This window comes from Capricornis sumatraensis, chromosome 3 (genome assembly GCF_032405125.1).
Source record: "Capricornis sumatraensis isolate serow.1 chromosome 3, serow.2, whole genome shotgun sequence".
Taxonomy (NCBI): Eukaryota; Metazoa; Chordata; class Mammalia; order Artiodactyla; family Bovidae; genus Capricornis; species Capricornis sumatraensis.
Genome location: NC_091071.1, coordinates 162,124,627 through 162,139,796, shown reverse-complemented (window position 1 = coordinate 162,139,796; position 15,170 = coordinate 162,124,627). Strand labels below are relative to the sequence as shown.

The following is a 15,170-nucleotide window of genomic DNA, read 5'->3' as shown; positions in this document are numbered from 1 at the left end:
ATTCTGGATCTGCACCGATGTAACCATGAGGACTAGAGAAGGCAACATTATCATGATTTGCAAATGTTGTTCCCTTCTTTTGGGGAGGGAGGTTGTTTTATCTAGAAAACCCAAGAGAGTCAACTGAAACCTTTGACCTGAATCAACTGAAACCTCTGACTCTGAGAGTCAAGGCAAAGACAGGCACTAGCATTTATTCATCAGTGATAATCCCTAGCTGATATGATGGGAATTATAAGAAAGGGATGAGGAAAGAATCTCATTGGCAATAGCTACAAAGAAACTGAACATTCAGGAGTAAATTAATCAAGAGATGGACAAGAAATAGAAAACTTGATTAAGAGACAAAAATCAAAGAGAAGAAAGAGCAACCTTTTTGATTTTTAGGACAGAAGATGTGGTAGTGCTTGGTGGGGAAGTGGGTACTGGGTGAGATCCTAAGAGTCTGTATAAGATTAAGGGGCCACCCTCCCCCACCCCACCACACACACACACACACACACACACACACACACACACACACACACCAATGCCCCTCCTCCACCACCGGGAGAGGGAGGCGGGGCTGGGTGTGGCTGTGGGCGGGGCTTTGAAACACTTGCCTGATGTGGGGCTTGCGGAAAGCTGGAAAAGGTGCTTTGGGCTGGTTTGTTTTTTTCAAACTTTGAACTTTTTATTTTGAATTGGGGTGTAGCCAATTAACAATGTTGTGGTAGTTTCAGGTGAACAGTGAAGGGCCTCAGCCATACATACACATGTATCCATTCTCCCCAATTTTGTTTTGATTTTTTTAAGCAGTTAACTTTATTTATACCATTTTCCTTTGCCTTCTCCCCTCTATTCTTCATGAGAATCTGCAGTCCCATCTACATAGGCTTTGGACCCAGATCTGTGTCTGTTTTAGACACATCACCCTCAGGCCAGCATTAGGAAGACAGCAGGAAGGTTCAGGTTATTGAGATTATACAACTGTCTCAGAAATGAAGTGTCCAGTCAAATTCAGTTCTCTGGGGACTTCCCTGGTGGTCCATTTGTTAAGGGTTCAGACCCTGGAGGGGGAACTAAGATCCCACATGCTGCAGAGCAGCTAAGCCCAGGCACCACCAGGAAAGACCTCGTGTGCTGCAAATAAGACCCAATCCAGCCAAATAGGTAAGTAAATAGATACTAAAATTCAGTTCGTTGGGTCTGAGTTATGGTCCTTTACTAATATAACAAACCCAATGAAATAGTTCCTATTATTTTCCCTTACACTCAGTTCATCTCCGCGGCTGTATGTTGAAGCTAATTTCCAGGGTGATTTGGTAAATTCTCTCAATGCTCTGGAAAGGCAGATGTAGTAACACATTTGGTGACGATGGGTCCCACATGCTCTCTGTGCTGAAGGCTTTTAGTTGGAGTGACATCTCATTTAATGGCTGTAGCACAACATATGTGCTCTAGCAAAACTGTCATTTCCATATCAGGTCAGCAAAACTTTATTTTTTTGCCTAAAGTAATTATTATTTCCATTTCTGGTTTAGGAAGATTAAAAACCATTGGGATACATATCAATGAAAAGACATGTTTGAAATGCAACTGTAAAGAAATAGACTATTCCTCTGAAAGCTTTGATTTTAGTCAGATCATGGTATAAGTGATATGATAAAAATACTCAGTGTTGGTATAATTATGAAAATGAGAGGTATGTTTGAACTTTGAGTTTCACAGCTAACCACACATTTTAGAGGGCTCAGGTAATATATACTGTATGTTTGTGTTTTAGGCAACATTTTCCTGTAACTGTGATGATCAATACACGGGTACTTTCTGTGAAGAGTTTGATGCCTGCCAGAAGAAACCCTGCCAGAACAATGCCAGCTGTGTTGATGCAAAGGAAAAGCAAGATGGTGGCAACTTCACCTGTGTCTGCCTTGCTGGTAAGGTTTCCATAGTTCAGAGTTACTGTCTGTCTCTCTGTAGAACAGACACTTATTAATTAACAATGGTCAGGCAATGCATTGTCCAGCTGTTGGACAGGTGCCTCCCAGGTCTCATTTAGTTCCATCAGTCCAGCTTCATGTCATTGGGAATGGAGGAAGGAAGTTGCGTGGGGATAAACATTGTGTCCCTTGGCTGTTTTCCTGACGTTAGGATGCTTCTCTCTTAGCATTCTACCATTTCTGTTCTGGGACAATGATATTCCTGGTTGAATGGAGGCCTGGATATTTCAAAGACAGTTCTTCAAATATGTTCTGAGTGTGGGCTGGTGCTGTACTGGCTGATTTTGCTAAGTTACTTAAGAAGAATTTAGGCTAAACTATGCAGGTGGGCAGGTAATGCCACCCAATCGTCTCTTTTGTTTAGCTTCCTGTTGTTCATGTATGTTTTAGTCCAGGCTCCTGGAACATGATCCTGCACAATTGGGCAAGTCTTTAATACTCCCTGGTTAGTATGGGGGAGTCACTGACCCCGCATGAGACTTTCGCATCTCAGAACACAAAGGGTGACTCTTAAGAAAGTGCAGTGGACGGTGTGTCCACAGACTTCTGTTCTCTTGCAGTCATCTTATTGACTTACTGCTCAGCCAAATCAGTTATAAACCCTTAAGGAGCAGGAAATGGCATTTTACCGGTGAACATTTTGATATAACTGTTTATGTGCAGCTAAAAGCAAACACCACATTATTCCTTTTTTAGCATCAATAATGTGTAAAACTGACATCATCTTCCCCTTTCCACCTCATCCTCTTGCCAATCTCTGCCACTGGGCAGGGATTCAGGGTGATGTAAGGGCTGGGGATGGAGAGACGGATGGAGTGAAGTGGGAGTTGCGGCGATTAACTGCTCAGTGTAAGGTCCATCAATGCAGAAATTCATAAACAAAGAAGGAAAAGTTCTTCACTCATCTATCCAAGCTCAAACTTTATAAGGTCATAAGGGTAGGTTAATAGTTTGGTTTATGTTTTCCAGACCAGTGTTTGTGTGTATATATCTATGTATAAGTATGGGTATTTCCCTTGTAGATCAAATGATTGTCTTTCTGTGTGTTGGAAAAGCGATTATAATATACATACTGCTTTACAACTTACTTTTTTCAGTGTTTACCAGTTGATCATAAGTATACTTCCATGTCAGTATATATAGAGCTACCTTATTCATTTTAATAATTCCATCACATGTTTCCTAACATTGTATGTCCAGGCCAAACTGCTGCCTATTTGCCGTCTCTGCTTGTATGTTCCAGGCCACCTTAAGCTCAGCCATTCCAAAACTGAGCTCATTGTATGCCCAGCTCCACACAGCTCAGCTTCCGGTGTTCCATCTGTTTCTACGAGCCAGACCTCTACAAGTCACCCTGGGTGCCCCCTACCTCCTGCTCTTCCTGCCTCTGAGTGTTCTCCATCTTTCCCCCTAAAGACTTCTCAAATCACCCCCCTCTCTGCAGCCGCATCGCCACTGCCCCATTGCTACTGCCTTTGCCCCTTGTCCGTGTGACCGAGATAACTTCTCACGTTATCTCCATCTGCTCTTGTCCATGCTACACACTGGAGCCAAAGCAACCACGCCAAAGTGAGCCCTGGTTCTCATTATGTCAGTTCTGCGACCCAGACTCTCCGTTGTCCTGGGTGATTATTTTCCACTGCACATCTGATCTGATGTTGTTGCTTTCGACTTAATCCCCTTCTTCCTGGGGCTCTTGGGGTGAAGGCCAGAATCCTCCGCCTCATTCTCTTCTGTGATCTGTCACTCACCGACCTTTCCAGCCCCATCTCGCCCCCCTGCTCCCCTTTCTCAGGGACCAGCCACCTTGGCTTTCATCTCCCTGGGTGCTCGAGCTGCTGCAGGACCTCGTCTGCTTCTTTGTGCCTGGACAGCTCTCCCTGCTGCCTCCCTTTTGCCAGGTTTCTATTTTGGATCTCATTAAATACCCCTTTTCCTTAGGAAGTCTCAGTTGAATGCTTCAATCTAGGTCTCCTGCCCTTTTCCTCTTTTGTAGCTGGGTGTTCCTTTCCTTCACAGCTCTCCCCTGTTTGCAGTGGACGTGTGCACGTGTGATTCTTTGATTTCTGCCTGTCTCCCCACCTAAATCAATCCCATGAGCGCACAACCTGAATTATTTCTGTTCTACATCGTTTCCCACTGTGTCTGATGAGTCCTGAATGCTCAGGCAATGTGTTGATGAAGGTGAATTAATGAAAGGGTATGAACGTGGCCTGATGTTTTAAACCATTCCCCTATTGATGAGTCTTTAAGAGAGTTTGAATTTCTTTGTTATAAGTGATGCTAGGATGAATCAAAATCCTTCTGTACATAGTCTCAATCAGAACTGGTAGGTGGAGCTTGTCACTGTTTGAACTGAAATGATTTCTGTTTGATGTTTTTTTTTTTTAAATGCAGGTCTGTTCTCAGAGGAGATTTTTCTATTTTTAAAGAACACAGGTGCACAGAATTGGAATGACCATAAGGCTTGGTTTGTGATACTCTGCTTATCCATAGCATACTTTTATCTATTTACTTAGCTATTTCAATATACAGTAATCAGTGGTGGAACTACCACTATAACCAGAAGTTAGACCTGATAACTAACTATGTAGTCTCCTCACCAGCCCATCTCTCGGTCTCTATTCCCCATCCAAAGTTAACAGTCAACCTGAACCTTGAGTTGATCCTCCGTTTGTCTTCCTTCTTATATGATCTTAATATTTACATGACTTCCAAGGTGGCCCAGTGGTAAAAAAAAATCCGCCTGCCAATGCAGGAGATATAGGAGACATGGGTTTGATCCCTGGACTGGAAAGATCCCCTGAAATAGGAAATGGCCACTCCAGTATTCTTGCCCGGAAAATCCCATGGACAGAGGAGCCTGGAGGGCTAGGGTCCATGGGTTCACAAAGAGTTGGATACGACTGAGTATGCATGCTTGCATAAACATTTACATGTTTTCATAGAAAATTTTTATTTTTGTTTTAATGGTTCTTGAATTTTTAAAAATGGAATCATGCATGCATCATGTTGTGGTATCATGCATGTACTTCTCGGTGCTTGCTTTTTTCACTTAATACCGGGTTGCTAAAATGCACCTATATGAAGCCTTCCTTTGGAAGGCTATGTAAAGTTTCATTGCTCTGTTCTCCTGGGGACAGGCACCAGTAGTCACATTCTCGTGTATTTTCTCTGGAATATGTGCCAGGGGTTGTTTGAGGTTGAACCTAGGAGTGGAATTGCTGGAAAATATGCTTGATCAATTGTAGGAGATCATGCCAGGCCGTTTTCCAAAGTGGCGACACCCATATATACTCCCACACGAAACGCATAAGTGCTCTGATGGATTCAGATCCTCTCCAGTACTGTGTAGGGTCAGAAGCTTTAATTTTTGCACAATGAATGGGTGTAGAAAAGGTGCTTCATTGTGGTTTCTGCACTTTGTGGTTTACTAACGATGCTGAGGTCCTCTTCCTGTGTTTATTGCTTGTTTTCCTATCTCTCACTCAAATTTGTATATGTGTGTGTGCTCTTCTTGTTGGCTTGTAAAAGTTGTTTCTTTTTTGTTCTAATCATTCATCAGTTGTATGGATTGCACATATTTTCTCCAAGTTTGTAATCTGTCTTTTCCCTCTGAGGGATTTTTAAAAATCGCTGTTGTTGTTGTTCAGTCACTAAGTCATATCCGATTCTTTGCTACCCCATGGACTGCAGCACGCCAGGCTCCCCTGTCCTTTGCTGTCTCCAGGAGTTTGCTCAAATTCATGTCCATTGAGTTGGTGATGCTATCTAACTGTCTCATTCTGTGCCTCCCTCTTCTCCTTTTCAGTCTTTCCCAGCATCAGGATCTTTTCCAGTGAGTTCGCTCTTCCCATCATGTGGCCAGAGTATTGGAGCTTCAGCTTTAGCATCAGTCTTTCCAATGAATATTCAGGGCTCAATTCCTTTAGGACGGACTGGTTTGATCTCCTTGCTGTCCAAGGGACTCTCAAGAGTCTTCTCCAGTACCACAATGCTAAAGCATCATTTCTTTGGTGCTCAGTCTTCTGCAGTGATTTTGGAGCCCAAGAAAATAAAGTCTGTCACTGTTTCCACTTTCTCCCCTTCTATTTGCCATGACATGATGGGACCAGATACCATAAACTTCATTTTTTGAATGTTGAGTTTTAAGCCAGCTTTTTCACTCTCCTCTTATACCCTCATCAAGAGATTCTTTAGTTCTTCACTTTCTGCCATTAGAGTGGTATCACTTGCATATCTGAGATTGTTGAAATTCCTCCTGGCAATCTTGATTCCAGCTTGTGCTTCATCTAGTCTGTATATAAGTTAAATAAGCAGGGTTACAATATACAGCCTTGATACAGCCTTGATGTACTCCTTTCCCAATTTTGAACCAGTCCATTGGTCCATATCGGGTTCTAACTAACTGTTGCTTCTTGACCTGCATACAGGTTTCTCAGGAGGCAGGTAAGGTGGTCTGGTAGTCCCATCTCATGAAGAAATTTCCACAGTGTGTTGTGATCCACACAGTCAAAGGCTTTAGCATATTCAGTGAAGCAGAAGTAGATATTTTTCTGGAATTCTCTTGCTTTTTCTGTGATCCGACGGACGTTGGCAATTTGATCTCTGGTTCCTCTGCCTTTTCTAAACTCAGCTTGAACATCTGGATATTCTCAGTTCATGTACTGCTGAAGCCTAGCTTGAAGGATTTGGGGCATGACCTTGCTAAGCATGTGAGATGAGTGCAATTGTATGGTAGTTTGAACATTCTTTGGCACTGCCCTTCTTTGGGATTGGAATGAAAACTGCCCTTTTCCAGTCCTGGGGCCACTGCTGAGTTTCCCAAATTTGCTGACATATGGAGTGCAGCACTGCAGCCTTGTCGTGGTAAGGGGCTTGCATAACTCAATGTGTAGCCTGTGCAGGGCTACCCAAGTCGGACGGGTCATAGTGAAGAGTTCTGACAAAACGTGGTCCACTGGAGGAGGGAATGGCAAGCCACTCTAGCTTTTAAATTGAAGTATAGTTTATTGACAATGTTGTATTAGTTTCAGGTGTATGGTATAGTGATTCAGTCCTATGTATATTCTTTTTATATGTGTATATATATATAGTCTTTTTCAGATTCTTTTCCCTTATAGATTATTGTAGAATATTGAGCATAGTTCCCTGTGCTATACAGTAGGTCCTTGCAATTGTCTAGTTTTTATAAAGGAGTGTCTATATGTTAGAATCATAGTTTAAGCTGCTTTAAATAATCTCCACTGGTGTTTACATGGTGCTGATTTCTGAGGTTCTTGAATGGCATAGAATCTCTGTCATCTTCTACTTTATCCAAAGGTGGCTTCACATTGGCTTGGGCTTCTCCTCCTTCCTCCTCTTCTCCTCCTTCTTCCTGCTCTAGAACCTCCCAAGCAGAGGTAGAAGAGATCTAGGAACGCTGGTACTTAACTCTGTCTTTGCTCAGCTGCTGCCTGCGTTCTCTTAGACACGTTCCTACTTGATCAGTTCTCATGTCCTATGGGAACAACTGCTCTTCCCCCTTTTAGCATCTACTTCTCCATCTGCTTTTTAAAAAATTTAATTTAATTTGGCCGCACCTTGCAGCATGTAGGATCTTAGTTCTCTGACCAGGGATCGAACCTGTACCCCCTTTGGGAAGCATGGGGTCTTAACCACTGGACGACCAGAAAACTCACTGTCCATCTTCTCTCCACTGTAGTACACACACACATGCAGACACACACAGATGTATGCACACATGAATAGCTAGTGTTTATTCAGTGTTACAGAGGAGCCTGACATGCTACAGTCCACAGGGTCACCAAGAGTCATACATGACTTAGCGACTGAACAACAGCAGCAGCGACACTCAGCGTTAACCGTATGCCAGGGCTGTGCCAAGTGTTTTCCAATGCCGCTCTTAGAACAACCTCTGGGTTAAATACTCAATTATACTGATTTCCTAGATGAGAAATCTAGGACACGGAGAATGTGGTAACTTGGTCAAAAATATTAGCGTGGCATGGAACTGTACTGCAGGAACACACCAATTCCCACATCTCCTGACTTCCAAGGAAAGACTCATTTCCACCTTGTCATAGTCTGATGAGGGCATCTGGTCTCCAGGTGGCAACTCAGGGATCTGGATGGTCTGTATGATGTACTGAGAGCGGTGCCTGGACGTGTCTTAGATCACTTCTGCTACCTGCCATTTGCCAGAATCTGGTCACTTGGTCCCTAGAGGTTCTGCCTGGGAAGGGAGTCAGTGTGGTGAGCACACCCATGGTCTCTGCTGTGCTGGGTACACATGCCGGTAACTGTTGCACTGGGTTTTGAACCCAGGTCCTCTGTCTGCGTCCCAAGCCCGTGTTCTTGATCATCTTACCACACTCTTTTCCTGTATGTTCAGCCACACTGTGAGCTGAGGATTTTCCTGGTACAAACATGTGATTCAAGACCACGTCATGCTTTCAGCTTTCTCCTATCAAATAGGACTCTTTTGAAGAACAGAAACATTAGGCCATTTTGTCCCCAGAGAGGGGACTGGATGCTTGAAATGAGGCATTTTCTACTCAGTTTAGTTCCGAATGTCCTTGAAAAACTCATGCTTCCACAAGAGAGTTCTATTTCCTTTGTGAAAAAAAACTATTTACAGGTTAATTAACATCAATTAATTGACCTCTGAAGCTCCAGCTCTGTGCGTAAGAACCCTCCAACAGTGGGAAGTCTGTTTCTTTTTGAAAATTTTTCCTGCTGTGCTTTCATTTTTGCAAGTCTGATCACGAGGCATGGTTTTGTTTGATGAATGAATTAATTCAAGCCAGGTTCTTGTCAGCAGAGAACAGAAGTTTCAGAAAGTCTCTTCACAGAGACATTGTCTTAATGCCATGCTCGTTTCTCTCGTGAGTGTTTCTCGGTAAGTAAAAATATTATTTTTAGCAAAGAAGCTTTTGCTGCAGTTTTGATAATATTTTGATATTTTGCTTTAATTTTTACATCAAGCCAGTACAGAGAGGATTTTTGCATCATCGGTAATCCAGAGATGTTCGAAGATGGTGGATTGGATGTTGAGTCAATTAAGTAATAAATCCTGCTGTAGTTTTCATTTTGATTTTTGTGCCCATTTCTTGGAAGCAGGAATTAATTTTCTTAAATAGTGAAACACTGATAAATATTTTATACATAGGTGTACAATATAAGATGAATTATAGATTATGGTCAATCAAATTTCTATTTGGGGGGAATTTTTATCGAGGGTGATTGATATTTTTCTGGAAACATTTTGGCAATATTTTCAAAAGGAAGGGGATTGTCAGTAGTACCAAATACTTCAGGAGGAGCTAAGGGAAGGTTATTGACTGTGGCCACAGGTTTGTCCAAGCCATTGGCAGCCTCTTGTTTACACTGAGGTGATAAGGGCACCTCAAAAGCTTTGAGGTCTCCCTGAAACACAACATCCAGGGATAGAGGCAAGGAAGGGTACCTGGAAGTTACCAAACACGCTGAAGGGCAACCCACACGTGGAGACAGTCATAGTCACTCGGTTTTTATGTGGCCTAGAAACTTCTTTGGTGGCTCAGATGGTAAATCCGCCTGCCAATGTAGGAGACACAGGTTCCATCCCTGATCCGGGAAGATCCCACATGCGGCAGAGCAACTAAGCCCGAGCACCACAACTGTTGAGCCTGTGCTCAGTCCACGTGCCCAAGAGCCTGTGCCCACAACGAGTGAAGCCACCACAGTGAGAAGCGTGTGCATCACAGCTAGAGAGTAGCCCCCGCTCGCCACAGCTAGAGAAAAGCCTGCGAGACAATGAAGACCAAGCCCAGCCAAACATAAATAAATAAAATTATTTTTAAAATATGAGAACACAAACTCCAATTCTGGTGACACATCTACACATAGTAGGTGCTTAATAAAGACTTGTTGAAGGAATGAATGAATAGAATGAGATGGAATTCTACCCAGCGCACCTACATATGTATTGAGGGCTGGGTCCCCTTACTTCTCTTCTCTTTACACATGTTGTGTTTTTTCCTTCCATGTCAGACTGTGGCTGGCCTGGGGGTGGTGCTGATCTATCATATGACTCATTTCTCCATCCCGGGTTGGTGCCATGCCCTGTGCTTTGCTCATAGTAGACACAGAATTTAACTTCTTTAATCAGAATGTATTTTATAAAAAGCCTCCTAATTCTGAGAAGGTGATTTTTTCCTCCGAGGAGCTATTCCTTTTTTTCTGAAAAGGATGGCCGTGGTGCACCACTACCACAATATTGGAAGTGTGGTCCAAAGCCTGTCTCAATGTCAGTGCGCTTCATTGTTTCGCCTAATTGATGATTTCAGCGTACTTTAAAAACTCATCATTTCCAGGGTGAGGGGAACTTGGTGTGTGTTGCCATTCCAGCTTCACTCTTTTAAACACCGAGGTGCCTGTGAGTGGGGGTTTGGAGTTTGTCACCTCCTCCTGGAGAAAAATCCTGAGTGGAATTTGCTGGGTCCCTACACCTACTCTCGCTCAGCTTGAGCGCTGAGTTCTTGAGCAGATGAGTGCAGGTTCTAAGAGGTGGGTTAGTTCAGTTTCAGGATGGAGGGGGCCTTGGAAGGAGCCTCGGAACCCACCTTGCTCATCTTTCTTTCTCCTTCTGGGATCTTATGCTTCCGCACTTTTCTGGCTTTCTCACCCTGCCACCCACCTCCCCCATTCCAGTCCTGATTTCTAATCTGTAAGGACTGGAGGTCTCAGCTCCAAACCAGTCCCTCAAACAAGTAAGGATTTCTTAAGTCCTTGGGGCAGCTCTGTGTGCTCACCTCCTCCCTGGCTTCCCCTCTTCTCCCTCCTTTCCTCTGTTTTCCTCTTCATCACTGCTCTATGTCCAATTCATAATTTTCTATTGGACTCTAAAGAAAGCTGAGTGCCAAAGAATTGATGCTTTTGAACTGTGGTGTTTGAGAAGACTCTTGACAGTCCCTTGGACTGCAGAGAGATCCAACCAGTCCATCCTAAAGGAGATCAGTCCTGGGTGTTCATTGGAAGGACTGATGCTGAAGCTGAAACTCTAATACTTTGGCCACCTGATGTAAAGAACTGACTCCTTGGAAAAAACTCTGATGCTGGGAAAGATTGAAGGCAGGAGAAGGGGATGACAGAGGATGAGATGGTTGGATAGCATCACCGACTTGATGGACATGAGTTTGAGTAAGATCCAGGAGTTGGTGATGGACAGGGAAGCCTGGCGTTGCTGCAGTCCATGGGGTTGCAAAGAGTTGGACATGACTGAGCGGCTGAACTGACGCATCATGAATCTACTTCTCCAAGGTTATGTAGCGTCCTGCTCACTGATGTCCAGGGCTCTTTCTTAGCCCTCCTCTCTCTCGCAGCCTTCCTCTCCTGTCTTACAGAGGACTGCCTTGTGTGTGTTCTCCAGGGGCCTCTGCAGCCTCCTTCCCGCCTTCCTTCCCCTGTTCTATCTCTAGAGCTCGGTCCTTACCACCCGCTCCAGCTGCCTTCTCCTTCCTGGGACAGCAGCCACTCATTCCAAGCTGTCACCTCTAAGTGGATGGCTTCCAGACCCGTCCTTGCAGCCTGGCCAGTCACCCAGTCCCAGCACCTGCACTGGGCTTAGAGAGATGCTCTGCTAACCCTCAGCCCCCTCCTCAGACTCAACTCCAGACCCTCCTCCATCAGCCTCCCACACAGGCTTTCAAGCCTCGCTCTCCCCGCATGGCTCCAGGTTCCATCATCAGTGCCATCACTTCCCTCATGTCTCGGGCTGCAAGCTCAGCCCTGATTCTTGCCCCCCACCCCCTGCTACTTTGTTTATTTCTGGACAGTCTCCCCGTTTATGATGGTTCCCCATCTGCCGTGCACACTGCTTCCTTCCAGTGCCCTGATTCAAACCTTGTCATCTGCTGCCTGAATGACTGTGATAAGCCTGTCACCCTCGCCACGCTGCCTTGCTTACGACTGCAGGGCAACCTTCCAGAAGCCCAGGACCGGAGCCCAGCCGAGGATGAGCAAAGCCTGCTCTTGCTACTCATCCTCGGTGTGACCTTGGGGGAAATTAATCCTCACTGGGTCTCAGCTTTCGCTCTGTGAATCGAGCTGGGTGACAGAGGCCACAGCTCACAGTTCAGTGGATAAGTGATGCACACGGGGTGCTTGGAAGGGTACCCGGGGCGCTTGGCGAGTGTCGCTGGATCTTACTGTTGTTACTGCTGTCGAGTCCACAGTCGGATGCCTTGCACAGAGCACTTCTGTACTTTCCTCTGGCCAGAGATTTGGCTTCAGCTCCTTCTGTGGCCTCCCTCTCTGGGGAGCCAACTTGGACCACGGGGGACCCTCAGGACATCCTTTTGTCCTCTGCTAAGACCCAGAAGAGCCAGATCTGAACGGGTCACTCCCTGCCATGGTCTCTGCCTCAGGGCTGGCCTGGCTCTCACGGTCTTTCCAAACAAATCTCATGAAAAGGAGAGAAAAGACCCGGGATGAATAAATGAGTGTGGGATTTGGAGTCTGCGGTCCTGGGTTTAACTCCAGGCTGAGTCACTCACCGATTCTACCTTACTCCTCTGAGCCCAAGTTGTCTTGTCTGCAAAAAGAAACCTTACTGACCTTGAAAGGGTTAAAGAGAACATATGCGCACACACATGTGCAAACGTATATATACATACATGTGCATACACACCCATATACTTATACACACCTAAGCACACGTCTGGATCTACATGCATACATCTGGCACAGAATAGGTGATCCATAAAGGGCACTGGTATTAAAAAGCAGAGACATTACTTTGCCAACAAAGGTCCGTCTAGTCAAGGCTATGGTTTTTCCAGTAGTCATGTATGGATGTGAGAGTTGGACTATAAAAAAGCTGAGTGCCAAAGAATTGATGCTTTTGAACTGTGGTGGTGTTGGAGAAGAATCTTGAGAGTCCCTTGGACTGCAAGGAGATCCAACTAGTCCATCCTAAAGGAGAGCAGTCCTGAATGTTTATTGGAAGGACTGATGTTGAAGATGAGTCTCCAATATTTTGGCCACCTGATGTGAAGAACTGATTCATTTGAAAAGACCCTGATGCTGGGAAAGATTGAAGGCAGGAGAAGGGGATGACAGAGGATGAGATGGTTGGATGGCATCACTGGCTCAATGGACATGAGTCTGGGTAAACTCCGGGAGTTGGTGATGGACAGGGATGCCCGGTGTGCTGTGGTCCATGGGGTCACAAAGAGTCGGACACGACTGAGCAACTGAACTGAATTAAACTGAAACAAGGGTAAGAGGAAGCACGTGAGAAGGATCAGAGTTTGTGTTCTCCTCTTTGTCTCCTTGAGGCTATACCCATCCCTCCTTGCCCCTTTTTGCTTGTCCATTTGGAGTCGCCTCATTCTGTCCAGAACAGAGCCCCTGTTCCCAGTGAGAAGGGTGGGAAGTCTTAAGTGTTCTTCCCAAATATAGCAAAGGAGAACAAGAAGGGACCAGCTGCAGCACTCCTTCTTCATGACTGTGCTGCATTCGGAAACCTTCAGAGGCACCTTGCTGGTGACCCCGTGCTGCTCGGTACACAGATTTGAGCTGTCACAGCCTGGCCTGGCCTCAGCCTTCCTCCCCTCACCCGCTCCAGGAAGTCCAGCCTCACAGGGCACCACATGGGCCTGACTTGGTACCAGGTGCTGGATTTCCTCTCACGGTGTTTCGTTGTTTGCTATGAATGTGTCTTCTCTCCTCTTCTGGGGAGTGTAAGCTCCCTGCAGGCAGGAACTGTTTCTAAGCATCCTTTAGACTCCTCACTTGTGACTGTTTGCTAAGTCACGTCAGTCGTGTTCGACTCTGTGCAACCCCGTAGACAGCAGCCCACCAGGCTCCCCCATCCCTGGGATTCTCCAGGCAAGAATACTGGAGTGGGTTGCCATTTCCTTCTCCATTGCATGAAAGTGAAAAGGGAAAGTGAAGTCGCTCAGTCATGTCTGACTCTTCGTGATCCCATGGACTGCAGCCCACCAGGCTCCTCTGTCCATGGGATTTTCCAGGCAAGAGTGCTGGGGTGGGGTGCCATTGCCTTCTCCATGTGACTGTTTACTCTCTCCAAATTCTTTCTGAAAGAAGCAATGAATGCCTCCTCTATGCGTGCATGCTCAGTTGCTCAGTCTTGTCTGACTCTTTGTGAGTCCGTGGACTGTAGCCTGCCAGGCTCCTCTGTCCATGGAATTCTCCAGGCAAGAACACTGGAGTGGGTTGCCATTTCCTCCTCCAGGTGGTCTTCCCAACCCAGGGATCGAACTCATGTCTCTTGTGTCTCCTGCATTGGCGACTGTACCACCTTTTGAGTTAATTACACAAGCTTAGAATTCAACAGGTATGTCACTTTAAGTCAGACACTTGCTTAACTTGTCTGCTTATTGTATCAGCTTTTTAATTAATGTTTTCTCCCTTTTGATTTCAATTTCTCAGAACATACTTAATGAAAAGCTCTTTCTTGAAATCTCCCTCTTTGTAATCACTAGATCAGGAGACAGAGGTATCATTTGTAGTCTGGCTATATTAATATTTCAATTAATATTTCTTATTTGGACTCTAGGGAAATGAGATGAAAGGGATTATTTTAAAACAGCAATGCATGGTGCTTATGCAGTCATTAATTACTTTATAATGAGTACCCATGGCATTCCTGGCTCTGTGCTTGGGGCTGGGGACAAAAGTCACCAACAGATGCTCTTCAAGAATAAGGAAGTTTCTATGGAAACAGTGCAGTGACAGGTATGGTAGTTGAGCCTAGGGGCTCTCCCACTCATGAAAAGAAAAAAAACGTGTCAACATGCAGCCAGTAAAGGCTTTTTGATGTTATATAATATTTGACTTTCACGTTCTGATCTTTTTTTCTTTGTAATCTGCATCAGATATGTAACTCTTAATGAATAATATTAATATTTGATGTTTAAAAATCTGCTGCTAGTTTTCCAGATCAGTGGTTCTCAAACTTTAGCACCAACCCTGATTCAGAGTCACCTGCAGGGCTTCTTAAAACTCATATTGCTGGGCCCCATCCCCTGAGTATTCTGTGGGTCTAGGGTACTGCTGGCGAATTTGGATTTGTGGTGACTAAGTCCCCAGCTGCTGCTGCTGCTGTTGGTCTGGGGACTTGGGGAACCACTGCACTCCACTGCCTGTTAAAAGAGAGAACAAACAATATTGGCATAATGC

At 45.0% G+C, this 15,170-nt stretch overlaps 1 protein-coding gene across 1 annotated transcript in view; it reads left to right on the top strand.

The window, feature by feature from the left end:
- DNER (delta/notch like EGF repeat containing) overlaps positions 1–15,170 on the top strand; it is a 374,284-nt gene that overhangs the window by 221,482 nt on the left and 137,632 nt on the right. Inside the window, exon 6 of the mRNA XM_068968497.1 lies at positions 1,766–1,919. Coding sequence (XP_068824598.1) covers positions 1,766–1,919 — 154 coding nt within the window. The remainder of the gene's footprint in view (positions 1–1,765; positions 1,920–15,170) is intronic.